This window comes from Artemia sp. Qi Xiang Cuo, chromosome 18 (genome assembly GCF_049724085.1).
Source record: "Artemia sp. Qi Xiang Cuo chromosome 18, ASM4972408v1, whole genome shotgun sequence".
NCBI classification, from domain to species: domain Eukaryota; kingdom Metazoa; phylum Arthropoda; class Branchiopoda; order Anostraca; family Artemiidae; genus Artemia; species Artemia sp. Qi Xiang Cuo.
In genome coordinates, this window is record NC_142811.1 from 12,765,374 (window position 1) to 12,789,563 (window position 24,190).

The 24,190-nt window shown below is 34.4% G+C and overlaps 1 protein-coding gene across 1 annotated transcript in view; it reads left to right on the forward strand.

Moving 5' to 3' along the window:
* Positions 1-24,190, forward strand: part of LOC148941216 (neuroligin-1-like) — a 284,000-nt gene that overhangs the window by 132,725 nt on the left and 127,085 nt on the right. The window contains exon 5 of the mRNA XM_089104121.1: positions 11,717-11,868. Coding sequence (XP_088960247.1) covers positions 11,717-11,868 — 152 coding nt within the window. The remainder of the gene's footprint in view (positions 1-11,716; positions 11,869-24,190) is intronic.

Here is a 24,190-nt window from a genome sequence, read left to right on the forward strand (position 1 = left end):
CCCATTTTAATGGACGATTACGGCAAAATAAATTTCCAATAAAAGGCAATCTTCAATCAATATATGCCACACGGTTCAAAAGTTCTTTATATTTTCATATTTACTGTGACATTTGGTTATTATTTATTCGTTCATTTCACTGGCCCCTACTAACCCACTTCATTAACTATATTAACGGAATGATTGCATAACCACAATCTTCAAAATAAAGGTAAAGTTTTTTCAAGAATGACTTAGTCATGACTAAAGTATTAGTTAAAAATGACTCGTGATAATGGTAGCTAAGACTCTGAAAATGAAATTTTGATAACGAATTGTAGGTAAAAAAAAAGCTTCTTTTGGTGTCAATTCCTAATATATAAAAGTTAACTATGTTCAAAGTGGCCCATAAAAAGTTTTAATCCTAGAAAAATTTCTTCTTTTCAAAGGGGAAATAGTCCCAAAAAGAATGATGAAACCCTCACCATCAAGTTCAGCATACCACTGAACCCAATTGCAAAGGTTACAATCTCCTATCCATTATAAAGAAATTTTTTTTTATTTTTTGGAAAGATGATCATATGATAGTCATCATATACACGTGTGAAATTATTCATTCGTTGTTTATTTATTGATATTATATTTTTTATTAACACGTTCATTTTATACTCTTTCTGATTCTTGCTGTCGCTTTTCTTCTAACCACATATTTCTTTGTTCTTTACTTGCATTTTGAAATGTTCTGATACTCGCTTTTTCATATCTTTTAACCGCTCAATTGTTTGTTCTTCACTCTTTTTTTTTACACGTTGTGATTCTCGCTGTCCTTTGTCTTCTAAACACACAATTTAATTATCTTCAGTTTTATTTTAGGCATGTTCTGATTTAACCACATATACAATTTTTCTTCAATTTCGTTTAGAATTTTTTCTGATCGTCGTTGTCGCGTGTCTTATAGCCGTATATTTCTCTGTTCTGCACTTTCACGGCAGGCTTATATCTATTTTATTCTCTACTTACGCATTAGTAAAATCATTACTTTATTCTTTAATCTTAAGTCATTAGGTATAACTTTTGTTTTTTATTCGTTGTGATTGATGTTGTTGCATATCTTCTAAACGCGTAATTCTTTGTTCTTTACTTTCGTTTTTTATTCGTCTTAATTCTTACTGTCATTTATCTTTTAACCGCATATTTCTTTGTTCTTTACTTTCGTTTTTGATTAGTTGTAATTGGCGCTGTCAAGTATTATAACCGCAGTTTAGGTTATTCTTAATTTTCGTTTACCATTATTTAAGTCATATTTTCTAATACCCTTTGTCTTTGATGCTTGGATTGTTCTTGTCACGTGTGGTCTAGTTTGTTCATTTTCACTCAGTGTAAATTTACTTTTTTCAGGTTGTCCTCTTGATCTTGTCTCATTTGATGGTCCAGTTTGTTAATTTTGATATTTTTTTAATTTACGTTTTGGTCCTCTAGGTATTATGAAACTGCTCAAAACGCTTTTGTAAATTGACGCATTATACTTGGTATTTTATACTTAGAATTTCAGTTCTTATGTAAGAAAAACAAAAAAAACTTTATAAATAATCTTATTATTAAAAAAAAAACTATTTAAGAGAAAGCAAAAATTAATTAGATTTTTTTTCCAAAAGTGGGGTTTTCAAAAAAAATAAATTAACATATTGAAAATAGCGCCGATGAAAATAAAGTCATATGATAATTCAAGCTGAAAACGAGCAGAATTTTCTGTTAATAAGTAAATAGAACCCAAAAAGCACGGTGGCTAAAATTAATAGTCATATCAAACAGAAAGATAGACTACTACAAATGGGTAAATGAATCCTAGAATGATTAGTTATTAAAGCGAACAATCAAGTAAAACTTAAAACACACAAAAATCACCCCAAAGAAGAGTATGCTAAAACCCCTTGGCCTTCCAAGGACCCTGCCTTCATTTGTGCTTTATGGAAAACTACATGTATTTTAAAGCTTATTTCTTTTACAATTATAACATCAATAAATCAAGGATCACTGAGACTTTCAGGCAATAGAATCATTATATATTGAACAATCGGTCTACTTTCATTAGTTCTTTTCAACAATCATAGGCATCGCAATAGTGCTGCCTAAGTAAAGAACGATGTTGGCACAATGTATTATTTTTAGTTTCTTTCCTTCTTTCTTTCTTTTAGACCAGGGCACTTTGTATCGAAGGGGGTCGTAGAAACTTTGAAAAGGGCTCATTCGATTGGAAATTGGAAGGGCTTGTTCCCTTTTTAATAGGCAATAACGATTGAAAGGCAACTAACACCCCTTCAACGCCCACCATTTTCCCAAACACATCTAATCAAAATTTTGAGATAGCCATTTTGTTCAACGTAGGTGAAAGATCTTGAAAATATGTATTCGAGGAGAATACTCCCCCCACAGCCCTCAGGACAAGGGTTACAAGTTATGCCTTGGGGGCATATAAGTTTTTTATAGAAAGCGTTATCGTAGAAACTTCAAAAAGGGCTTATTCAATTGGAAATTCAAAGGGCTAATGCCTTTTTTAAAAGTCGAAAGTGATTAGAGGACAACTAACCCCCCTCTCACACCCACCATTTCCCCAAAAAACATCAATCAAAATTTTAAGATAGACATTTTGTTCAACGTAGTTAAAAGTTTTGGAAATTAGGTCTTTGAGGATGACCGCCCCCCAGACCTCAGGGCAAGGGTTGTAAGTTGTGCCCTGGGGGCATATAACGTTTTTATAGATAGCGTTGTCGTAGAAAGTTGAAAAAGGGCTCATTCAATTGGAAATTGAAAGGGTTGGTCCCCTTTTTCATAGTAGAAAGTGATTAGAGGACAACTAATTCTCCTCTTACGCCTACCATTTCCCCAAGAATATCTAATTAACATTTTGACACTGCTATTTTTCTAAACGTTTTAATTAGGCCATTGAGAATGAAAACCCCTCAACAGCCCTCAGGGTAAGGCCTGTAAGCTATGCCTTGGTGGTATATAATGTTTTTATAGAAAGCGTTGTTGTAGAAACTTCAAAAAGGGTTCGTTTGATTGGAAATTAATAGTCGAAAGTGATTGAAGGGCAACTAACCCCCTCTCACTCCCACCATTTCCCCGACCACATTCAATCAAAACTTTGAGATAGCCATTTTGTTCAACGTAGTTGAAAGGTCGTGAAATTATGTCCTTGAGGATGACAAACCCTCCACATTCCCCTGGGCAAAGGTTTTTACTTATGGCCTGTTGGCATATAAGGTTTTTAAAGAAAGTGTTGTCATATAAACTTTAAAAAAGGCTCATTTAATTGGGAATTGAGAGGGTTAGTGCCCTTATTAATTGTCGAAAGCGATCGCAGGGCAAATGCCCCCCCCCCCGGCCCATCATTTCCCCAAACACTTCCGATCAACATTTTGGTATAGCCAATTTGTTGAACATAGTTGAAATGTCTGGAAATTCTTTCTTTGAGTATGACAACCCCCCACAGCCCTCAGGGCTAAGGTTGTAAGCTTTTCCCTGGGGTACAAATAATGTTATTATAGTAAGCGTTTTGTAAAAACTTCAAAGAGGTCTATTGCCCTTTTTAACAGTCGAAAGTAATCGGAGGGAGAACCCCCCTCCACGCCCATAATTTCCTCAAACATTTCCAATCAACATTGTAATGTAGCTATTTTGTTCAACGTAGTTGAAAGGTTTTGAAATTATGTTATTTAGGATGACAACCCTCTTCCAAAGCCCTCAGGAGAAGGATCGTAATTTATTCGTGCTTTTCTTGTATATTTTAGTTATGTAGTAAAGATCTCCATTTATTATTCCCTTTGGCATATAAGGTTTTTTATAGAAAGTTGGCATAAGAAACTAAGAGAGGAAGGGAAATAATAAGTTAAATATAAAAACAAAAAGGTGGAAAATCATCATTTTGTTAGCCAGTTGAAAAATATGAAGAAGAAGAACAAGCAAATATTTTGACAACGACCTCCGCCAAGTCGTCTTCAGTGCAAAAAAAAAAAAAAATCTAACCTTTCAAAGTGTGCTTTACAAAAATAGAGCAGATACTGAATCTGTTCTCTCTTTTTCAAGTTTACTTTAAAAGCTTAGATTTTGTTGTTTTATATCTTTTTTTTTCTTTTGCACTGAGGACGACTTGGTGGAGGGCCTTGTACTCAAAACGAGCAGAAATTAATATGAGTAGGGTTCTAAACCCCTATGCTTTCTAAAAGCCCGGACATAATTTGTACTTTACTGAAAAAGTTCTTTTAAATGTTTTCATTTTTGTAACTTTAAGCAATCAAAAATTAATTAAAATCTAAGGAATAAAAATCTGCATATGTATATTAAACTGACAATACACATTTTTTCAGTAAATTCATTTGAAGTCTTTTCAGTAAAGTACAAACTATATTCTGGCTTTTTGAAAGCAAAGGGGCTTAGAACCCTATTCATATTAATTTCTGTTCGTTTTGAATTTGACTCTGTTATTTATTTTAATTTCTGTTTGTTTTGGGTTCAAACAGGAATTAAAATAAACCAGGAAAAAAAAATTTAAAATAAGAAATCATAAAACACTGCTCGAAATTCAAAGCGTTTTCAGTAAAAGAACACATGACGTACTCGCCTTTATAATTTTTAGGGGACGTTATCTTACCTCCTCTTCGTGATATTTCAATATTTTTGTAAGTCTGAGTTGATAACTCGTTTTAAATTCTGTTCTTTGGGGGGGGGGTTATTTTATCATCTATACGCTATCATTATGCATAATGCGTTTATTCGTTCTATTTCTGTGTGTTTCGGGGTATCATTTACTGATTGATCGAGGTCTCTGTTCTTTTTAAGGTTTGAATTAGCATGTGACTTTTGGCTGCTCATCTTGGGTTTTAATATGGATCCTCACCTTACTTCATGAAGCTTATTTTTTCCGAAAAGGATTTTTCTTAAATTAATAATACCAGAAACTAGAAGAATCAGGTCCAACAGCCAAAATCTTTCGAAACATAAAATACTGTAAAGGTTTTTTTTTCTTTTTTGTTTTTTTTTGTTTCTTTTTTTTAAGCATAATAGTAAATTCTACCAAGTTCGATCTTCATTTTTTAACATCATAGACAAAAACTGCCAGCTTTTTATTATTTTATCCGAATCTAGAAAAAGCATGAAATTAAGATATTAAAGTAATACTAAAAAGCAGGAGTCGGGTCTAGTGGATATAATTTTTTTAAACATGAAAAGTTTGTTATTTTTTTTTGTTTGATTTTAATCTTTTTCTTTTTTAGAGCATATTAAAAGTTATTGCCAAGTTTTAGGTCTCCTTTATATCATCGAATACGAACGGCAACCATTCTTTTAATTTTATCAGAATGTGCAGAACACCTGAAACAAGAAAAAAAACAATGTCAGAATCCGATTGAAACAGATCCCCCAGATAAAAATTTTCAAAATACAAAATAGATTTTAAAGTTTTTATGTCTGATTTTGTTTTTGCTTTGACGATATAGGAAATGACTGCAAAATTATATTTTCTTTTTCTACACAACAGAAAAAAATTAATAGCTTTTCTCTTTATTTTATTAGCATTTGTTGTGTTTAGAGTTTCTTTCTGAAAAAAAAAATATTTGCAAAAAAGCAGAGAAATTTTTTAATCCTAGAAACAGTCTGCATTTCCAAATCTTTTATTCCAGACAATAATTTAAAACAAGATAAAATCTTATGTCTCCCTGAGGGATATACGTAGTAAGTTTGAAGAGATGCTAGGAATTTTGTTATACAAAAGTTTATTATTTTACTTTTTTAAATATACACAAATTATTAATTTAGCCACTCAACAATAAACTTAAAAAATAAAAGCAGATATATCAAATAATACAAAGCTCCATGGCTGGGAACGGAAGGAGAAAGAAAGTGGAAACTAAAAAATGAAAATGACGAAACGCCATCCGCCATCAATTGTATGCCATAAACCAAGCCAGTGTAATTTGCCAAGCATACAATATAATACGAACAAAAACTTTCAACTTGGCCCAGGGGTATCCACCACGTGGGAGCACAAAGAGAATCCAGAAATTTGAAAGAAATTCTGAAGACACGAAACAAATAACACTTTAACATCGCCGTTTTCTTTATGAATAAATAAGAAAAAAGTTTTCTTCAACTGAAAGTAAGGAGCAACATCAAAACTTAAAACGAACAAAAAATATTAATTTATTTGAGGGGGGCTACACCCTTCTCAATACCTCGCTCTCTGCGTTCAAGTTTTTCTGAACTTTTAAAAAATGCTTATGATTCTAATGAAACGGCCGTTGTGTTTCAGGAGTCGTTCTTAAAGAATCGGGACAAAAAGTCAAACCTTAGCGTAAAGAGCGAGGTATTGAGAAAGGGACAGCCCCCCTCATATAATTAATAATTTCTGTTGGTTTTAAGTTTTGATGTTGCTCCTAAATTCGACTCTCCCTCCATGGGAGATTTCCTCTCCCCACGGATAATCCCTCCATGGAAAGTTATTCCACATAAATAACTGCCCCCGCCTGGAAAACTCCTCCCAGACAATTTCATTCTTGCTGAAAATTCCCCCCGAAAACGGTTCCAGATGAAAAATTTTTCTTAGCGCACTTTCATTTGAAAAGGACTTACATTTGAAAAGGACTTTCATTTTAAAAGGACATTCATTTGAAAAGACTGCTTTTAAAATTAATTTGAAAATCACCTCCTCCGTGGAAAAGTTTTCCCGCAAATACCACGCTCCCTAGTAGAAAGTGGCTCCCGCAGAAAATTCCCTCTGGAGAATTTATCCTGTGGAAAACTCCCCCATGGCAAATTTCTCCCATGAGAAATCCCCCCTTCAACAAAAAGACACTCTAGACAACTCCATCCTGGTAAAAATTTCCCCTCTACAATTCTCCTTAACATTCCCACGTGTAAAATTGAGGCGGCAAAGAGAAAGCAAGACTAATCAAAAGAAGTTTGTATAGGGATTCTTGCAAATTCCCCCATTGTAATATTTCTCCTTTAAAGTCACCCAGCCCTTCCCCCCTACCCAGAAACTTTCTTCCCCGTTGGAATTTCTCTCTGTGGAAAATCCCGCCGCAGAAAATTCACCCCCTCCCCCTCCACAAAAATAAATGTAGGCATACTTCGCAATTACGAATACTATACATAAACAATGGGCAAATTTTGTAACTTAATGACCTTCCCCCAGGGGCTGTGGGGGGTCATAAAATCTCCAAAGGCATAATTAATTCAACCTTTCAGCTACGCTGAACAAAATGGCAATCTCAAAATTTTGATCAGACGAATTTGAGGAAAAAAGGAGGGTGATATGGGGTCTAGTTGCCCTCCAATTTTTGGTCAGCTAAAAAGGGCACTAGAACTTTTAATTTGCTTTGGAATGAGCCCTTTAGGGCTATAGATTTGATGCGAGCACCCCTGGAAACACGCATCTGTGATCTTTCTTCTGGCAAAAAATACAAAATTCGACATTTTTGCAGATCGGCGCTTGAAACTTCTATAATAAGTGGTCAGATACGTTGAACCTGATGATGTGATTTTCATTAAGACTCCTTGATTTTTGAAGGGTGTTTACCCCCCCCCCTTTTTTTGAAAATCAGGCAAATTTTCTCCAGCCTGTAGGTTTTGATTGGTAACACTAACTTAGTGAATTTTATATATTTGGAATCAGCATAACAAGCCAATTCCTTTGATATATCTATCGATATCAAAAATAAGTTTTTAGAGTTTCAGTTACTATCTAACCGTGTCGCTCCTTACTTACAGTTCGTTACCACGAACTTTTTGATTGTAAATCTCGCGACTGTACAACTGTTCGACTGTAAATGTTATTAATTATAAGGAGGGGGGCTGCCCCCTACCCAATACTTCACTCTTTACACTAAAGTTTTTCTGAACTTTTAAAAAGCTTGTTATTCTAATTTGCTGGCCCTTGTGTTTCAAGAGTCGTTCTTAAAGAATCGGGATAAAAAGACAAACTTTAGCTAAACAGCAAGGTACTGAGAGGGAGCAACCCCCCTCATATAATTGATATTTATGTTCGTTTTCAGTTTTATTGTTGCTCATTATTTTAAGTTGAAACAAAAAAGTTTTTTTTTCATTTGCGATCGTATTTAAATAATGCCGGGAATTCCAGCTCCCCCTCCGTGGAAAATTCCCTTTCCCTACAGACAATCCCTCCATGTAAAGTTATTCCCACGTAAAATACCTGCCCCGGCGGAAAAAAACCCTCCAGACAATTCCATTCTAGCTGAATTTCCCCTGAAAAATTTCTTGCGGACGGTTCCAGATGAAGTATTTTTTTAGCACATTTTCATTTGGAAAGGACTTTCATGAGAAGATTGTTTTTAAAATTATTCCGAAAATGCCTTTCCTTTGTAGAAAAGTTTTCACACAAATACCCCGCACCCTACACTGTAAAAAAATTGATTTCCAACAAAACATTTTGTGCGAATTCAAACAAGTAAAAAAATCCAATTTTTCTGTTGAAATTGTGACTTGTTAATTGAATTCCAACAAAATATGGAAATTATTAAGATTAATGCAATTTTCAGTAGAAAAAATGTAATTTAAGACGCAAACAGGTTATTTTAATCGAAATGGTTTCATGGTGTGTTTGAAAATTCAGTTCGGATATGGGAATCCAACATTTTTGTTTCTCAACTGATTGGATATTCAACAATGATAATGCAATTCCAAAATGGTCTCCAATATTCAGTCTAAGCTGTTGAAATTCTAATTTCGCTCTTGATAAACATTACAAACAATTTTATTGAATCTCAAACAATTTTTTTCACAGTGTAGTAGAAAGTTGCTTCAGCAGAAAATTTCCTCTGGAAAATTTATCCTGTGGAAACCCCGTCTCATATATGTAATAATTTCCGATCGCTATAATTTGCAATGTTGCTCCTTACTTTCAGTTGATTTTTTTAAATTAATTCCTGGTGTAAATACATGTCCGCTTGCCGAATAATATTCATTAATTCGGAGAAGTCCATTTCAGGTGTTATTGCTTTGTACACGATTATCGGCTTTCCATGCTTTATTCGCCTTTCTTTGCCATCTTTCTGAAAATAAGCAACATTAAAGCCTCGTTTTCGGGCTAAAAGAACAAAGTAACAAAGATAAAGTAATGTAAAAGCTAAAGTAACAAAGTGCCTTAGTACATTTCAGTAATTTCTTTTTACTTTGAAAGCTATTTTGAAGTTTTTGCCGCAATATCAGCAATAAGCGTTTTCAGTTAAGAGTTCCAATACCGTGCTTCAGCTCAAGAACCTGCTTTGTAAATCTTGATTCAATACACGGATATAAGCCCTGCTGGAGCCTGAAAACCAATTTGGGTTCCCAGAATTTCGCAATGAAATTCCGTTTCGTGTTTTGCCCGAAAAATTCCCCGAATTTTGAAAGCTTGTCCCCAAATTTTAAGAGTCGAGACTGGAAGCCTGGCTCCAGGTACCCATTTGGAGCATTCAGGTGGTTCTAAAGATTATGCTTAACCCTAAATATCAAACTTTAAAAAGAGTTTGTAGCAACACTGATGCCCCTAGTGTTGCTACAAAGAGTTTGCCCTAAAAGTGATGCCCCTAAAAAGAGTTTGTAGCAACACATCTAGCCACACTGATGCCTCTGGTGCAGCAAAAATCGCTGCACTTTAAAAATGATCTGGATATTCATGCCAAAAATAATGTGTGGTTTAACCATATTATACTCATCCTCCCCTGAAATCAAACACTCCTTTTCCTCTAAAACAAAATCTTCAAACCCCTTCAATGTTTTGGTTGTCTCAACGTCAACCAATGTGATAAGTCTGTCCAAGCTTTAAAAGTCATTGAAAATAACAAGAGTACTTAATCATATTATTTTATGAGAGAGTTTATACGTGTTGAGTGTTGAAATTACATGAAGGATATATTGGATATCCTGTAAAGCAGCATACTACTTTACCCTTTGGATTATGACCAACCGTTATCCTAGATTTATGAGTTGAGCAATATGCGCTTAAGAAAGAAAAGCTTTCCCGTCTGGACATTTTTAAGTGATGGGATGGCTGAGAAACTAGGTAGAAAGAAAAAAAATTTGCAAGCGTTCAAAAAAGATAGATTGGATAGTACTTACTTGCAAACAGAAAACAAATAAAATGCCCTGATCCTCAAAAAGGTTCCATAGCCAAGTTTGCAGACTGGGGAGAGTAATATGGAGGGGGTAATGGCCCTCTGATGTTATTGTCTCTCCTCCTGTATTTTTAAAAATACCGCTTTTTTGGTATTCCTTTTGAAGAAAATCAAAAAAAAAATCAAAATTACATTTTTCTAGATTTTAGGAAAATACTTTTTTGTAACTTCATGTAATAAAGTTTAAAAAAATCCTCCCCCCCCCTCCCCCCACATTCTCCTGAATTACCTTTTTCATGGCCTTTAAAGGAGGAAGTAGACTCATACTATTTAAAAACTAAGTCATAAAAAAATAGAGAGAAAGAAGGAGAAAATAGGAAGTATTTCAGTAATTGATCATAACCTGTTTTAATCACTCAGTAGAAAAAAAAGGCCGCCGCTGATGGAAGCCAAACAAATTAAAACTTAGACTGCTTTAGCACCCAAAATACACTTTCGTTTGGACAATTTAAAATGACGTTGGATGAAAAACTAGGAAAAAGAAACGGAAAACTTGCTAGCTTTATAGAAAATAGATTGATAAGGAGAATAAGACATATTTACAACCAGGAAACAAAAGCGATCCTCTATTTCTCACAAGTTGCCTTGGCCCTAGACCGGCGTTAAAAATTCCTTTAAACGATCTTCAACAAAAACTTGATTGGCTATACTACGTGTGTGTCTAATGGAAGTAAAACATAAAACTCAAGGGGTGTGAACCATTAATTCTGAATAAACTAGAGAGCTAAAAACCTAGATCAGCCAAACTATGTTTGGCTCCAATGGAAGCCAAACATAAAATTCATGGGGTGTGAACCATCATTTCCCATTAAACTGAGAGCCAAAATACATGAGAGCCAAACTATGATTGGTGCTAATCGGAGCCAAATATAAAAATCATAGGGTTGTGAACCATCATTTCCCCAATAAACTAGAGAGCCAAAACACTAGATCGGCCAAACTATGTTTGGCTCTAATGCAAGCCATACATTATATTCAAGGGGTGTGGACCATGATTTTCCATTAAACTGAGAGCCAAAATACAAGAGAGCCAAACAATGATTGGTGCTAATGGAAGCCAAACATTAAATTCAAGGGGTGTACCACGATTTCTCATTAGACTGAGAGCCAAAATACAAGAGGGCCAAACAGTGATTGATGTTAATGAAAGCCAAACTATGATTGACGCTAATGGAAGCCAAACATAAAATTCACGGGGTGTGGGCCATCATTTCCCTATAAATGGGTGAACTGTTTGCTAAAATTGTCTTTTTAAGCTTCTTGGACTTGGATTCTTTCTTTCACAAAGCTATAGAGACATGCAGGTGTAATGTAGACTCTCGAAAAAATTGTCAATATCTGAGATGTATTAAAAACTAATAATGGGGGACATAGAATACATCCCTCCCCTATGCGAAAAATCAAGATTTTCCCGATTGGATTGATGATTATTAATAATTTCTGTTGCAGTTTTGCTGAACTTCCATAGCTACAAAACATATCCTCCAATAAAACTCTTATGCAGACGGATTATAGAATACGAATTATAGAAAATTCGACTTTCTAAAGGTTCAATTTATTTTCAGCGATTAGGCTGTATTCATGGAGAAGACTTGCCTTATGTTTTTGGAGCCCCATATGTGAATGGACTTGGATATTTTACTAGGAATTATACAAGAAGCGAGCTGGCTTTGTCTGAAACCTTTATATTCTATTGGTCAAATTTTGCAAGGTTTGGGTAAGTTACCATTTATCTTACCCACTACATAAACAGAAGAAGCGGAATAAAATAAAATTGAAAAAAAAATAAAAATAAAATTGAAAAAAATAAAAACTAAACTAATGAATAGACATTCTTTTTAAATTTTAACTTTGAACTCAGTTTAATAAAAATTGGAATCCAAGTTTACATACTGTTCAAAATATGTTTTTAAATGTCATAGAATTTATCCCACCTTCTACACAATTCCCGGAGTAAGAATATTTCATTCCGGATTTTGTTTCCAGTTAATGATAGTGCAGAAGGGATATGGGAAACATTTTGCTTGGATCTTAAAATAAATATCGATATCTTATAAAAAGAAGAAGAAGGATGTATAAAAAGAAGGATGATAGGGAAAGAGGGGGTATTCTTTTGATATATTTCCAAATAACCCCCTTGACATATTGAATAATGTTGGCCAAAGAACATATATTTTTTGTGTTTTGTCTTCCGTCCTTCAATAACCTCCTTCCTTTTCTAAGCGTCGGGCCTGTGCACAACGGTATATTTGGGTGTTCTAAAAATTTCAAATTTAATGCCAGCTTCTATTGAATTTACTTTCTTGTAATTCTTGTGAACAACATTAAGTTGTCTTGTTAAGTCTTATTTTCGAACTTTACTTTCATTTGGACAACATTCTTGTTTATTTAATTAAGCATTAATTTACGGGCCTGAAAAAATTTTGCGCGCCCTAAAAGTCATAGAACCTTAATGAAAATCACACCATCAAATTCAGCGTATCAGAGAACCCTTTGGTAGAGGTTTCAAGCTCCTATCTACAAAAATGTGGAATTTTGCATTTTTTGCCAGAAGAAAGATCACGGATGCGTGTTTATTTGTTTTTTTGTTTTTTTTTCCCAGGGGTGATCGTAACGACCCAGTGGTCCTAGAATATCGTGGGAGGGCTAATCGGAACGGAAATTTAAAGTTCTAGTGCCCTTACTAAGTGACCAAAAAATGGAGGGCAACTAGACCCCCTCCAACGCTCATTTTTTTCCCAAAGTCACCGGATCAAAATTTTGAGATTGCCATTTTGTTCAGCATGGTGGAAAATGTGATAACTATGTCTTTTAGGATGAGTTAGTCCCCCAAAGTCCCCGGGGGGAGGGCTGAAATTTATGAACTTTACCCAATGTTAACATATAGTATTGGTTATTGGGAAATATACAGAAGTTTTAAGGGGGGATTTTTTCTAGTAGTAGGGGGGGGGGGTCGGGGGTTATGTGGGAGGATCTTTCCATGAACGAAATTTTCATGGGGGAAGGGATATTGCTATGAAGGGGGCGCCGGATTTCCCAGTATTATTTAAAAACAAGATCAGAAATTAAAAAAAAAACAAAAAAAAACAAGTTTTTCAACTGAAAGTAAGCAGCAACATCAAAACTTAAAACGAACAGAAAATATTACGTATATGATTGGGTTCACCCCTTAGTCAATACCTCGCAAGTTAAGCCAAAGATTGTTTAGTACTTTCATAAGAGCTATTTATTCAAAAATAACGCCTTTGTGATTAAGGGGTCATTTTTAAAGAATTGGAACAAAATTCGAACTTTAGCTTAAAGAGCGAGGTATTGACTAGGGGGCGAGCCCCCTAATATACGTATTAAAAATATATGAATATAGAAGTTCGTTAGGTAATTTAATTCGTAAGTTACGTATATTTATTACTAATAAAAACATTCGTAAATACAATTAAACAACTTTCGAGAAAGCCATTTAACCAACTAAAAGTAAAGTTAATATGCCATTTTTTTTTATTTATTCATGTACGGTGACCCAAAATAAAAATCTGTATTAATTCAAAAACGTTCATTAATTAAATAAAAAAAACAACTTTTTCTAACTGAAAGTAAGGAACGACGTTAAAACTTAAAACGAACAGAAATTATTCTGTATGTGAAAGGGGCTGCCCCCTCCTCAACGCCTCGCTCTTTACGCTAAAGTTTGACTTTCTCACAACTCTATTTTTTTTTAACAATGAAATATTTAGCATAAAGAGCGTGGCGTTGCGGAGGGTACAGCCCCTTTCATATACGGAATAATTTCTGTTCGTTTTAAGTTTTAACGTCGTTCCTTACTTTCAGTTAAAAAAACTTGTTTTTTTTTTATTTAATCTCTTTAAGGAGTGTTAGATTGGTTAGAATGGTAAAACTCTGGGAGAAGATAATTAGGCTACCTAGAGTTCGGCTTCTTAAGTCAGCTTATTTGGAGAGCTTGAAGGACGGTAGACGTGATTCATGGCCAAATCAGGTCATGAAAATACAGGACCTTTGTGGACTTTCGGAGATGTGGAATGAAGGAAAAGGCCCTATGGGTGAAACCGTTTCAGTATGGAAGGAAGTCCAGCGAACTCTAAATGACTAAATGAGTTGCTTGTGCCCTTTTTACTAGTCGAAAGTGATTGGAGGGCAACTAACCGCCCTCTCACGTCCGCCCATTCCCCAAACACATACAATTAAAACTTTGAGATAGCTATTTTGTTCAACGCAGTTGAAAGTTCTGGAAATTAGGCTTTGATGATTACAACACCCCCCCCCCACAGCCCTTAGGGCAATGGTTGTAATTTATGCCCTGTGGGCATATCAGTTTTTTTTATAGAAAGCGTTGTCGTAGAAACTTCTATAAGGACTCATGTGATTGGAAATTGAATTGACTAGTGCCCTTTTTAATAGTCGAAAGTGATTGGATAGCAACTAACCCTCCTCTCAGTCCCTCCTTTTCCCCAAACACATCCAATCAAAATTTTGAGATATCCATTTTATTCAAAGTAGTTTAAAGGTCCGGAAGTTACATCTAAGAGGATGACACTCCCCCCACAGCGCTTGGGGTAAGGGTTGTGTTATGCCTTGGGGCATATAAGGTTTTTACTGAAAGTTTCGTCATAGAAACTTGAAAAGGGGCTCATTCGATTGGAAGTTCAAAGGGCTTTTTTATAGTCGAAAGCTACCCTTTTTAATAGTCGAAAGTGATTTGAGGAAAACTAACCCCTCTCTAAAGCCCACCTTTTCCCCAGACACATCAAATCAAAATTTTTAGATAGCCATTTTGTTCAACGTAGTTAAAAGTTTTAGAATTTAGGTCTTTGAGGATGATAACCCCCTCAGAGCCCTCAAGGCAAGGTTTGTAAGTTATGCCCCGTGGGCATATAAGTAAATAATTTCTTAGGCCACACTGCTTTGCCATTTATGAAAAATTAAACAAGAAAACGAGTTTTAATTTTTATAAAGCAGTGAATACAATAAAATAAATACTTAATTAAACAAACATACTCCGAATATTTCGGCCCCACGTCCGGGAGCCTTTCTCAACGGAAAAAAGAGAAAATGAAACAAAAAATGTTCTTTTAAAAAAAAACTTAACTTAAATCAAAATAAAACATACTAAACACATAAAGAGAAAGAAAAAAACAAAAGCAAAAATATAAATAAATAGGAAACAAAACTCACATATTAAATAAACACTTCCATGTACTGGCGTATAAACAGAATCGAATGTCTATAATGATTTAAACTCGCCTCCTCACAGTATATAAATGGAAATCTATCAAAAAATGAAGAATATGTTTATACTTATATAATGTTTTATATAAGGGGGCATATAAGGTTTTTATAGACAGTGATTTCGAAGAAGCTTCAGAAAGGGCTCATTCGATTGGAAATTAGAAGGGCTTGTAGTAGATATGCTTGTTAATATGCCCTTTTTAATAGTCGAAAGTGATTGGACGAGAACTAACACCCCTCTCACACCCACCATTTCCCCAAACACACCCAATCAATAGCTATTTTGCTCGAAGTAGTTAAAAAGTCTTGAAATTATGTTTTTGAGGATGACACTCCCTCCACAGCCCTCAGGGCAAGGGTTGTAAGTTATGCCCTGGGGGCATATAAGTTATTTTTTAGAAAATGTTGTCGTAGAAATTTCAAAAACGAATCATTGAATGGAAATTGAAACGGCTAGTGCCCTTTTCAACAGTCGAAAGTGATTGGATGGTAAGTAAACCCCCTCTTTCGCCCACCATTTCCCCAAACACATCCAATCAAAATTTTGAAATAGCCATTTTGTTTAACGTAGTTGAAAGTTATGGAAATTAGGTATTTGATGATGACAATCCCCTCACAGCCCTCAGGGCAAGGGCTTTAATTTATGTCCTGGGGGCATATAAGGTGTTTATAGAAAGCGTTGTCGTAGAAACTCAAAAAAGGCTCATTCAATTGGAGATTGAAAGGGCTAGTTCCCTTTTTAATAGTCGAAAGTGATTGGAAGGCTTGACATTTTTATAGTTAAGATCAATGTGGGTACAATGTGTTATTATTTTTCTCTTTTTTTTTGTGTAGACCAGGTAACTTGATATCGATCGAAGGAGTTGTCTTAGGAACTTTAAAAATGGATATACATATATATATATATATATATATATATATATATATATATATATATATATATATATATATATATATATATATATATATATATATATATATATATATATATATATATATATATATATATATATATATATATATATATATATATATATATATATATATATATATATATATATATATATATATATATATATATATATATATATATATATATATATATATATATATATATATATATATATATATATATATATATATATATATATATATATATATATATATATATATATATATATATATATATATATATATATATATATATATATATATATATATATATATATATATATATATATATATATATATATATATATATATATATATATATATATATATTATATATATATATATATATATATATATATATATATATATATATATATATATATATATATATATATATATAATTATTGATTGTTTAGTCGGATAAGTCATATACATATATATATATATATATATATATATATATATATATATATATATATATATATATATATATATATATATATATATATATATATATATATATATATATATATATATATATATATATATAAACAGTAGAAACACATCAAACTGATAGAGCAGAGAGTTCTATTGAGTTACATATTTCGAAGAGATTATGCAAATAGTTTTTAGTTACTTATGTATATATTATGGTGAACAAGCTATTAGGTGAACAAGTTAAACTAACTAATTTCAGTTGACATAGAAACTACATAAATCTATTGTAACCAAGTAATTAAAACTATTTACTTAATCTCTTCAAAATATATAATTCAATGGGATTCTCTGTTATATCAGTTCCATCTCTTTCTTCCTTTTCTTCAGTGAGTGAAAACTTTTCTCGTTATACACCTTTATAATTAAAAAGAAAATTATTGTAGAGGAAATACTAATTTTTCAATTTCTACTCTTTCTCCTGACAGATGTTACCAGCAGGGCTAAATTTCCATTAATCGGCATTGCAACAGACAGATAACAATAGAAATAAAACTCGATATCTAATTTCTTCCCTTTTTTGTAGAAACGATTCACATAATTAAATTTCCCTTCCAAATTCTAAAGAAAGTAGTTTATTTTTCATTTCGCATTCATTTCTTAGCACTTTTGAAAGTGTATCCGCGACATAGGCAGTGCAAAAGTGCTGCCTAAGTAAAGAACGATGTTGGCACAATGTATTATTTTTTTTCGTGGTCTTAGACCAGGACGCTTCGTATCGAAGGAGTTTTCGTAGAAAACTCAAAAAGGGCTCATTAGATTGGAAATTGGAGTGGCTAGTGCCCTTCTTAATAGTAGAAAGTGATTGGAGGGCAACTATCCCCCCTCGTGGCCATCATTCCCCCAAACACATCCAATCAAAATTTTGAGATAGCCATTTTATTTAGCGTAGTTGATTTCCAGATAGAAAATATGTTTTTGAGGAAGACACTCCCCCACAACCCTCAGGGCAAGGGTTTTAAGTCATGCCCTGGGGGCGTATAAGCACGATGTTGGCACAATATATTATTTTTTAATTTTTTTTTCCTTTAGAGCTGGGCACTTCGTATCGAAGAAGCTTTTGCAGAAACTTCGAAAAAGACTCATTCAATTTGAAATTGGAGTGTCTTATGCCCTTTTTAATAGTCGAAAGTGATTGGAAGGCAACTAACACCCCTTCTACGCCCAGCATTTCCCCAAACAAATCCAATCAAAATTTTGAGATAGCCACTTTGTTCAGCGTAGCTGATGTTTTTGAAGAGGACACTCCCCCACAGCCTCCAGGGCAAGGGTTGTAAGTTATGCCATGGGGGCATATAAGGTTTGTATTGAAGGCGTTGTCGGAGAAACTTCAAAAAGCGTGCACTTTATTGGAAATTCAAAGACATAGTTCTACTTTTAAGAGTTAAAACTAATTGGAGGACAAATAAAACCCCTTTTACGCCCACCATTCCCCGCATACCAACCCATACTAATTTTGAGATATCCATGTTATTCAACGTAGTTTTAAGTTCTGGAAATTACATCTTTGCGGATGACACCCCCCCTCCCCACAGCCCTCAGTGCAAGGGTTATAAGTTATGCCATGGGGGCATATAAGGTTTTTATGGAAAGCGTTGTCGTAAAAACTTCAAAAAGGGCTCACTCGATTGGAAATTTAAATTGCTAGTGCCCTTTTTAATAGTCAAAATTGATTGGAAGGCAACTAACAACCCTTCCACGCCCACCATTTCTCCAAACGCATCCAATCAAAATTTTGAGATAGCCATTTTGTTCCAGGTAGTTTAAAGTTCAGGAAATTATATATTTGAGCAGGACACTCCTTCCCCCAGTCTTCAGGGCAAGGGTTATAAGTTATGCCCTGGGTGCACATAAAGTTTTTATTGAAATATTTGTCGTAGAAACTTGGAAAAGGGCTTATTCAATTGGAAATGGAAAGGCCTAGTGCCCTTTTTAATAGTCGAAAGGGATTGGAAGGCTTGAAAATTTTATAGTAAAGATGGATGTGGGTATAATGTATGATTTTTTGTATTTGTTGTGGTTTAGACCAGGGCACTTTGTGTTGAAGGAGTTGTCGTAGGAACTTCGAAAAGGGCTCATTCGATTGAAAATAGAAAGGGCTGATGCCCTTTTTAATAGTCGAAATTGATTGGAGGGGAACTAATCCCGCTGCCACACCCACCGTTCAATTTGCCTTTATGTTTTAAAACTTGTTGCCTTAAGATTAAATCAAAATGCACTGTGTTATGCTAATTCCCAATAAGGCATTTCAGCCGTATCCCAAGAACGACTGAGGGTATTATGTTCAAACTTTCGGGGCTACTTCTGCTGTTAAAATTTAACCAGGTCAAATAAGCGCAAGTGTATCCAAGCTATCAAAGAAAGTAAGCAGATTTTTCTAAGAATAGTATCAAGTTTTCCATTTCAGGTCAACTAAAGGAGGTATGAAACGAAATTGAACACTACTATTTGTGTCCACATTTTTAAAAGGGTGTGTTGTTAAAAATTACTGAAAATTTTTTTCCAGCATACAAATAGCAGGCCAAACTATAAAGTTTAAAAAAACAAAAATTTTTTAAATATTATTTTCTATTTCCCTGAAAAGACTGTATCAATATAAATCGAACAGAAATTAATTAAAAAACTTTTTCCACAAAATAAGTTTTTCAAATAAAAGTAAAGAACTCCATTAACCAAAAAATGAGTAAAAATAAAATCAAATAATCTACCAAGCGTGAAACTACCACAAATCAGCATCGATAAATAAATGAAACCCAAAACTAACAGAAATTACAACAAATAACCGAGTCAAACTCAAAACGAGCAGAAATTAACATAAGTTGGGCTCAAAACCCCTATGCCTTCCCAAGGCCAGAACATAATTTTCACTTTTTTAAGTCGGTTTACTTTTATCCAATATATTAAAGGGTAGGAAAATTTGTTTTCAAGCAAGTGGTTACACAATGGTTACAAAATTGGTTACAATATTTATTCAAAATTTTGAATAAATGGGCAAAATTTATTCTGCAACCAAATGATTCAGTTTTGAAATTACGTTTCAAGGAAGCTGTTTAAATTGGCTTTCAGTACATTGTCACAATAGGCTTTGGAAACACCCCCCCCCCCCACCCTTGAGGTTTGACAAATAAACAATTTTCTGGAATTTTGTTGAAAACTGCTATTTTGGTATTTCCATTATAAAATTGAAAAACAACAAGAAAATCCCCCCATAGAATCCCCTCCATAGAATTTGAGCCCCCCACGCTCGTGAATTCTCTCCACTGTTTAATAGTAAGTTTGTTTTTCAGTAGAGTGAGTTCCTCCCACTACAGCCAGTTAGTAATTATCTTAAAATACAAAAGCCTCCTTCCTAACAACAAGATGTTGCCTCTGTTTACGCAGTGCGTAAGACCAGTCAGAAATTTGCATGCTCTCGTTTTTCCGGTGCTCTGAAAATCCACATTGCTCCTCTGTAACGTGTTAGAAATCGAGCAGCTCGCGCAGCAACTTCTGGAAACCCAAACCCCTGCAATCGATCTAAGACAGTTTCGACGTGGCAACTATTTTGATCTTTTACAAATACAAGCGTTTCCCTTAATCAAAGGAGTTATAAAAGCTTTTTTCTTGACAGAGCAAAGCCTTTAAGCGAAGTTGCTAAAAACAGAGCCTTACAAGCCAACCTTGAATAAGGTGTACCTCAGGCGTGTGAAAATTAGCTTCGCTCAACTAATCGTCAGTATCTGGAGTAGGCTCGTAAGCTAGTTGTATAACTTATTTCTGTCGCCTTCAGTGAAGGTTATTGGTCACGATTTCACACACACACGCTTAATCGCTTTATTTTGAACTGCTAGATAACAGGTACAGTGAGCGTTTTACGAGCGGTGATTACCCCGTCCACATGTCTTTAACCAATTCTTTTTAACTGTGAGATAACATTACTCGTTTACTCCTCCCCCGTCTCTCTAGGGAGCCAATAGGTGATTGTCTTAAGCGGGTATTCAGTTTAAAAGAGTATTTTTCTTGAGGGCACTAGTAAGTTTGTGAGGTGGTCCAGGATCCAACGGCATCATCATTCTTCACAAAGCCCAAATCAAGTTTTGAGGGGATTTATCTATTGATAAATGATGAATATGTATAGCCTTGACAACTGGTGGCACCATGACGTTGATCAGTGATTGTGTGAGGAATGAGAAGATTGATATTGTTACCATAGGCTCGTAAATTTTTCATTGCCAAAGCCATAGAACTCACAACTAGTTGTTTTCAGACGTGAAGTATTGCCGAAGTTAAGGTGACTGTTGCGTCAAATGCTGCAGCATTTGTTTTTATAAAAATAAAATTACTTGGGGCAAGTGTTAATTTTGTGTCAACCTTAACTTTTGGAGGCAACCATTAGGATATATTAAATTTTTCATGATTTAACTTACCAACCAAATGGTAATTTTAGGTCACTGCCTGAGTCAACTGACCATCAGTATTTACATCGATCAATATTCATAGTCCATGACCTCTCAATTCCTTATAAGACTTTTGAGTCATCAATAAATTGTATGTAGCTAGCATAGTTTGAGCACTAGCAATTGTTGCTAGTGCTCACTCATTTTCCATTAATGTGCACAATAATTTGTTTAAACAAATTGTGCAAGGTACACTTTTCATTGGATGTATCTTCAACAACGGTGGGAGTTTGATTATTGGACTTATTTCTTCGCCACTACATTTAAATCGATAAATGTGGAAGATAAACTAAAGAAATAATCTTCATTGAAAAATATCTGAAAATGTATATTTTCCGAAAGGGGTTATTGAGGATGAAACTGTTCTTAGTAGCCGTTCTTAACGTTTACGTCAACATTTTAAGCATTATATAGATCTAATAAGGAAGTAATCAATGGATGTGATTTCCTGTGGGGGAGATAGGTCGTCTTATGAGAACAGATTTTGCTTTGATCTTACAATCTTTTTCATATTCTTCTTCTTTTTCTTATTATCTTTTTTCCAAAGTCGTCATCGTTGTTGAAGATGACTTTCGCTTCTCACTTGGTTGAAACTGATAAGTGAATGACTATCACGTACCCATTTTAAACCCTTTCTACTTTACTGAGCATTTACTTGTTCACCAACAGTCTTGATATCCCTATTGCCACCACAGCATCTAAAGACACGTTCTACTATTAAGAAGGGGCAGTCACCTTCATAGGCAGATTAATGTCTGTTCGTTTCAAGATCTGATATTTTCTTTATTTTCGGTTGAAAAGAAATTGTTTTTTTCATTTAATTTTTGATCGTTTATCAAACCAGGCCGGGAAAGTCCTCCTTCTTTGGAAATTACTCCTGATTAATTCCCCCTCTGAAAACGCCTCCGCAAAATGTCCATATGTTTCCAAATAACAAATACAATATTTAAACAATAGGCAAATTCAATAGCTTACATCCCTGTTCCTAAGAGCAGTGGGGGCTTCTCATTACTAGAGGCATAGTTATTGAACCTTTCACCTATCTTGAACCAAACGGCTATCCCAAAGTTCTGATCGGAACCTTTTGGGGAGAAAGGAGCGTGGGAGAGGGGGGGGGTGCTAGTTGACCTCTAAACTTTCAGTTCACTTAAAACGGGCACTGGAACTTTTAACATTTATTTGAACGGCCCACTCCCGATCTCCTACGAGAATTGTTTCGATACGATCACCCCTGGAAAAATAAGAAAAAAAATGAACTCGCGTCCGCACCTTTCTTCTGGCAAAACAACAAGTACAAAATCCCACATTTTTGTAGATAGAAACTTTAAAACTCTACAGTAAGGTTCTTTGATATGCTGAATCTGACGATGTCATTAACATAGCTTATCTTTTCGAGGAGGTTCCCGTCTTTTCTAAACATCACGCAAATTTTCTTGGGCTCGTAGCCTTTGTAATCGAATAAACTTAATCGTAAACTTAATCTTTGTAATCGTATTTGTAATTTAATCGTAAACTTAGTTTTTGTAATCGTAAACTGAATCGATTTTATATATTAAGAATTATCAAGAAAGCCAATGGTTTTACCGTATCAATTGCTAAATTCTTTAGTTAGAGTTTTGGTTACTATTGGGCCGAGTTGCTCCTTACATACAATTCGCTACCACAAAATGTCTAATATGTTCAAATGATTTGCTGGCTTTTTCTAGAAAAGGTAGCTTATTATTGACAAATTTATTTAAATTTCTAAGACATGAATACCCAACAGAAACACTTTGGTAAGTCAAGTCATTAGTTAGCATAAAATGTGATATGTATCTCGGTAGGTATACTTACTATAATAAGTGACTCCACAAAATTTCTAGTGGAAATACTCCAAATCAAACTAAATGGCTGTCCTATAAAAAGCTAAAAATCGGCGTTAACCTAAAAAGAATTCCTAGTTTGAAAGCCATAGGAAAATAAGCGATTATCGAATAAATATGGTTGGTTTTCAAACCGTTCGTGGTAACGAAGTGTAAGCAAGGAGCGACCCGGCTCAACGGAAACCGTAACTCTAAAAAAGGAACTTGTATACCAATAGATACATCAAAAGAATTAGATTTTTATGCTGATTTCAAATATATAAGTTTCATGAAGTTTAGTCTTACTCATCAAAAGTTCGTGCCTGAGAAAATTTGACTTATTATAGAGTCATAGAACGTTAATGAAAATAACACCATCAGATTCAGCGTATCAGAGAAGTCTATTGTAGAGGTTCCAAGCTCCTATCTGCAGAAATGTGAAATTTTGTATTTTTTGCCAGAAGAAAGATTACGGATGTGTGTTTATTTGTTTTTTTTCCCAGGGGTGATCGTATCGACCTGTGACTCATTCGAACGGAAGTTAAAAGTTCTAGGGCATTTTTTAAGCAACCAAAAAAAATGGATGGCAACTAGGCCCCCTCCCACTCTCCTTTTTACCCTAAAGTCACCCGATCAATTGTTTGAGAAAGCCATTTTGTTCAGCATGGTCGAAAAATATAATAACTATGTCTGAGTGTGACATAATCCCCCATAGTCCCCGGGGGATGGGCTGCAAGTTATAAACTTCGCCCAATGTTTACATATAGTAAAGGATATTGGGAAGTATACACGCGGTTTTAGGGGGAATTATTCTGGTAGTGGGGGAGGGGGGTATGGATAGGGAGTTACGTGGGAGGATCTGTCCATGGAGGAAGTGTTCCTTGGGGAGGGGACATTGCTATGATTTCTGGATTTCCAAGCATTATTAGAAAAACGATCGGAAATTAAATAAAAAAAAACAAGTTTTCACCTGAAAAACTTTTCAACTGAAAACTTTTTAACATCAAAACTGAAAACGAACAGAAACTATTATGTATATTCTTGGGTTCGCCCCCTATGCAATACCTCACTCTTT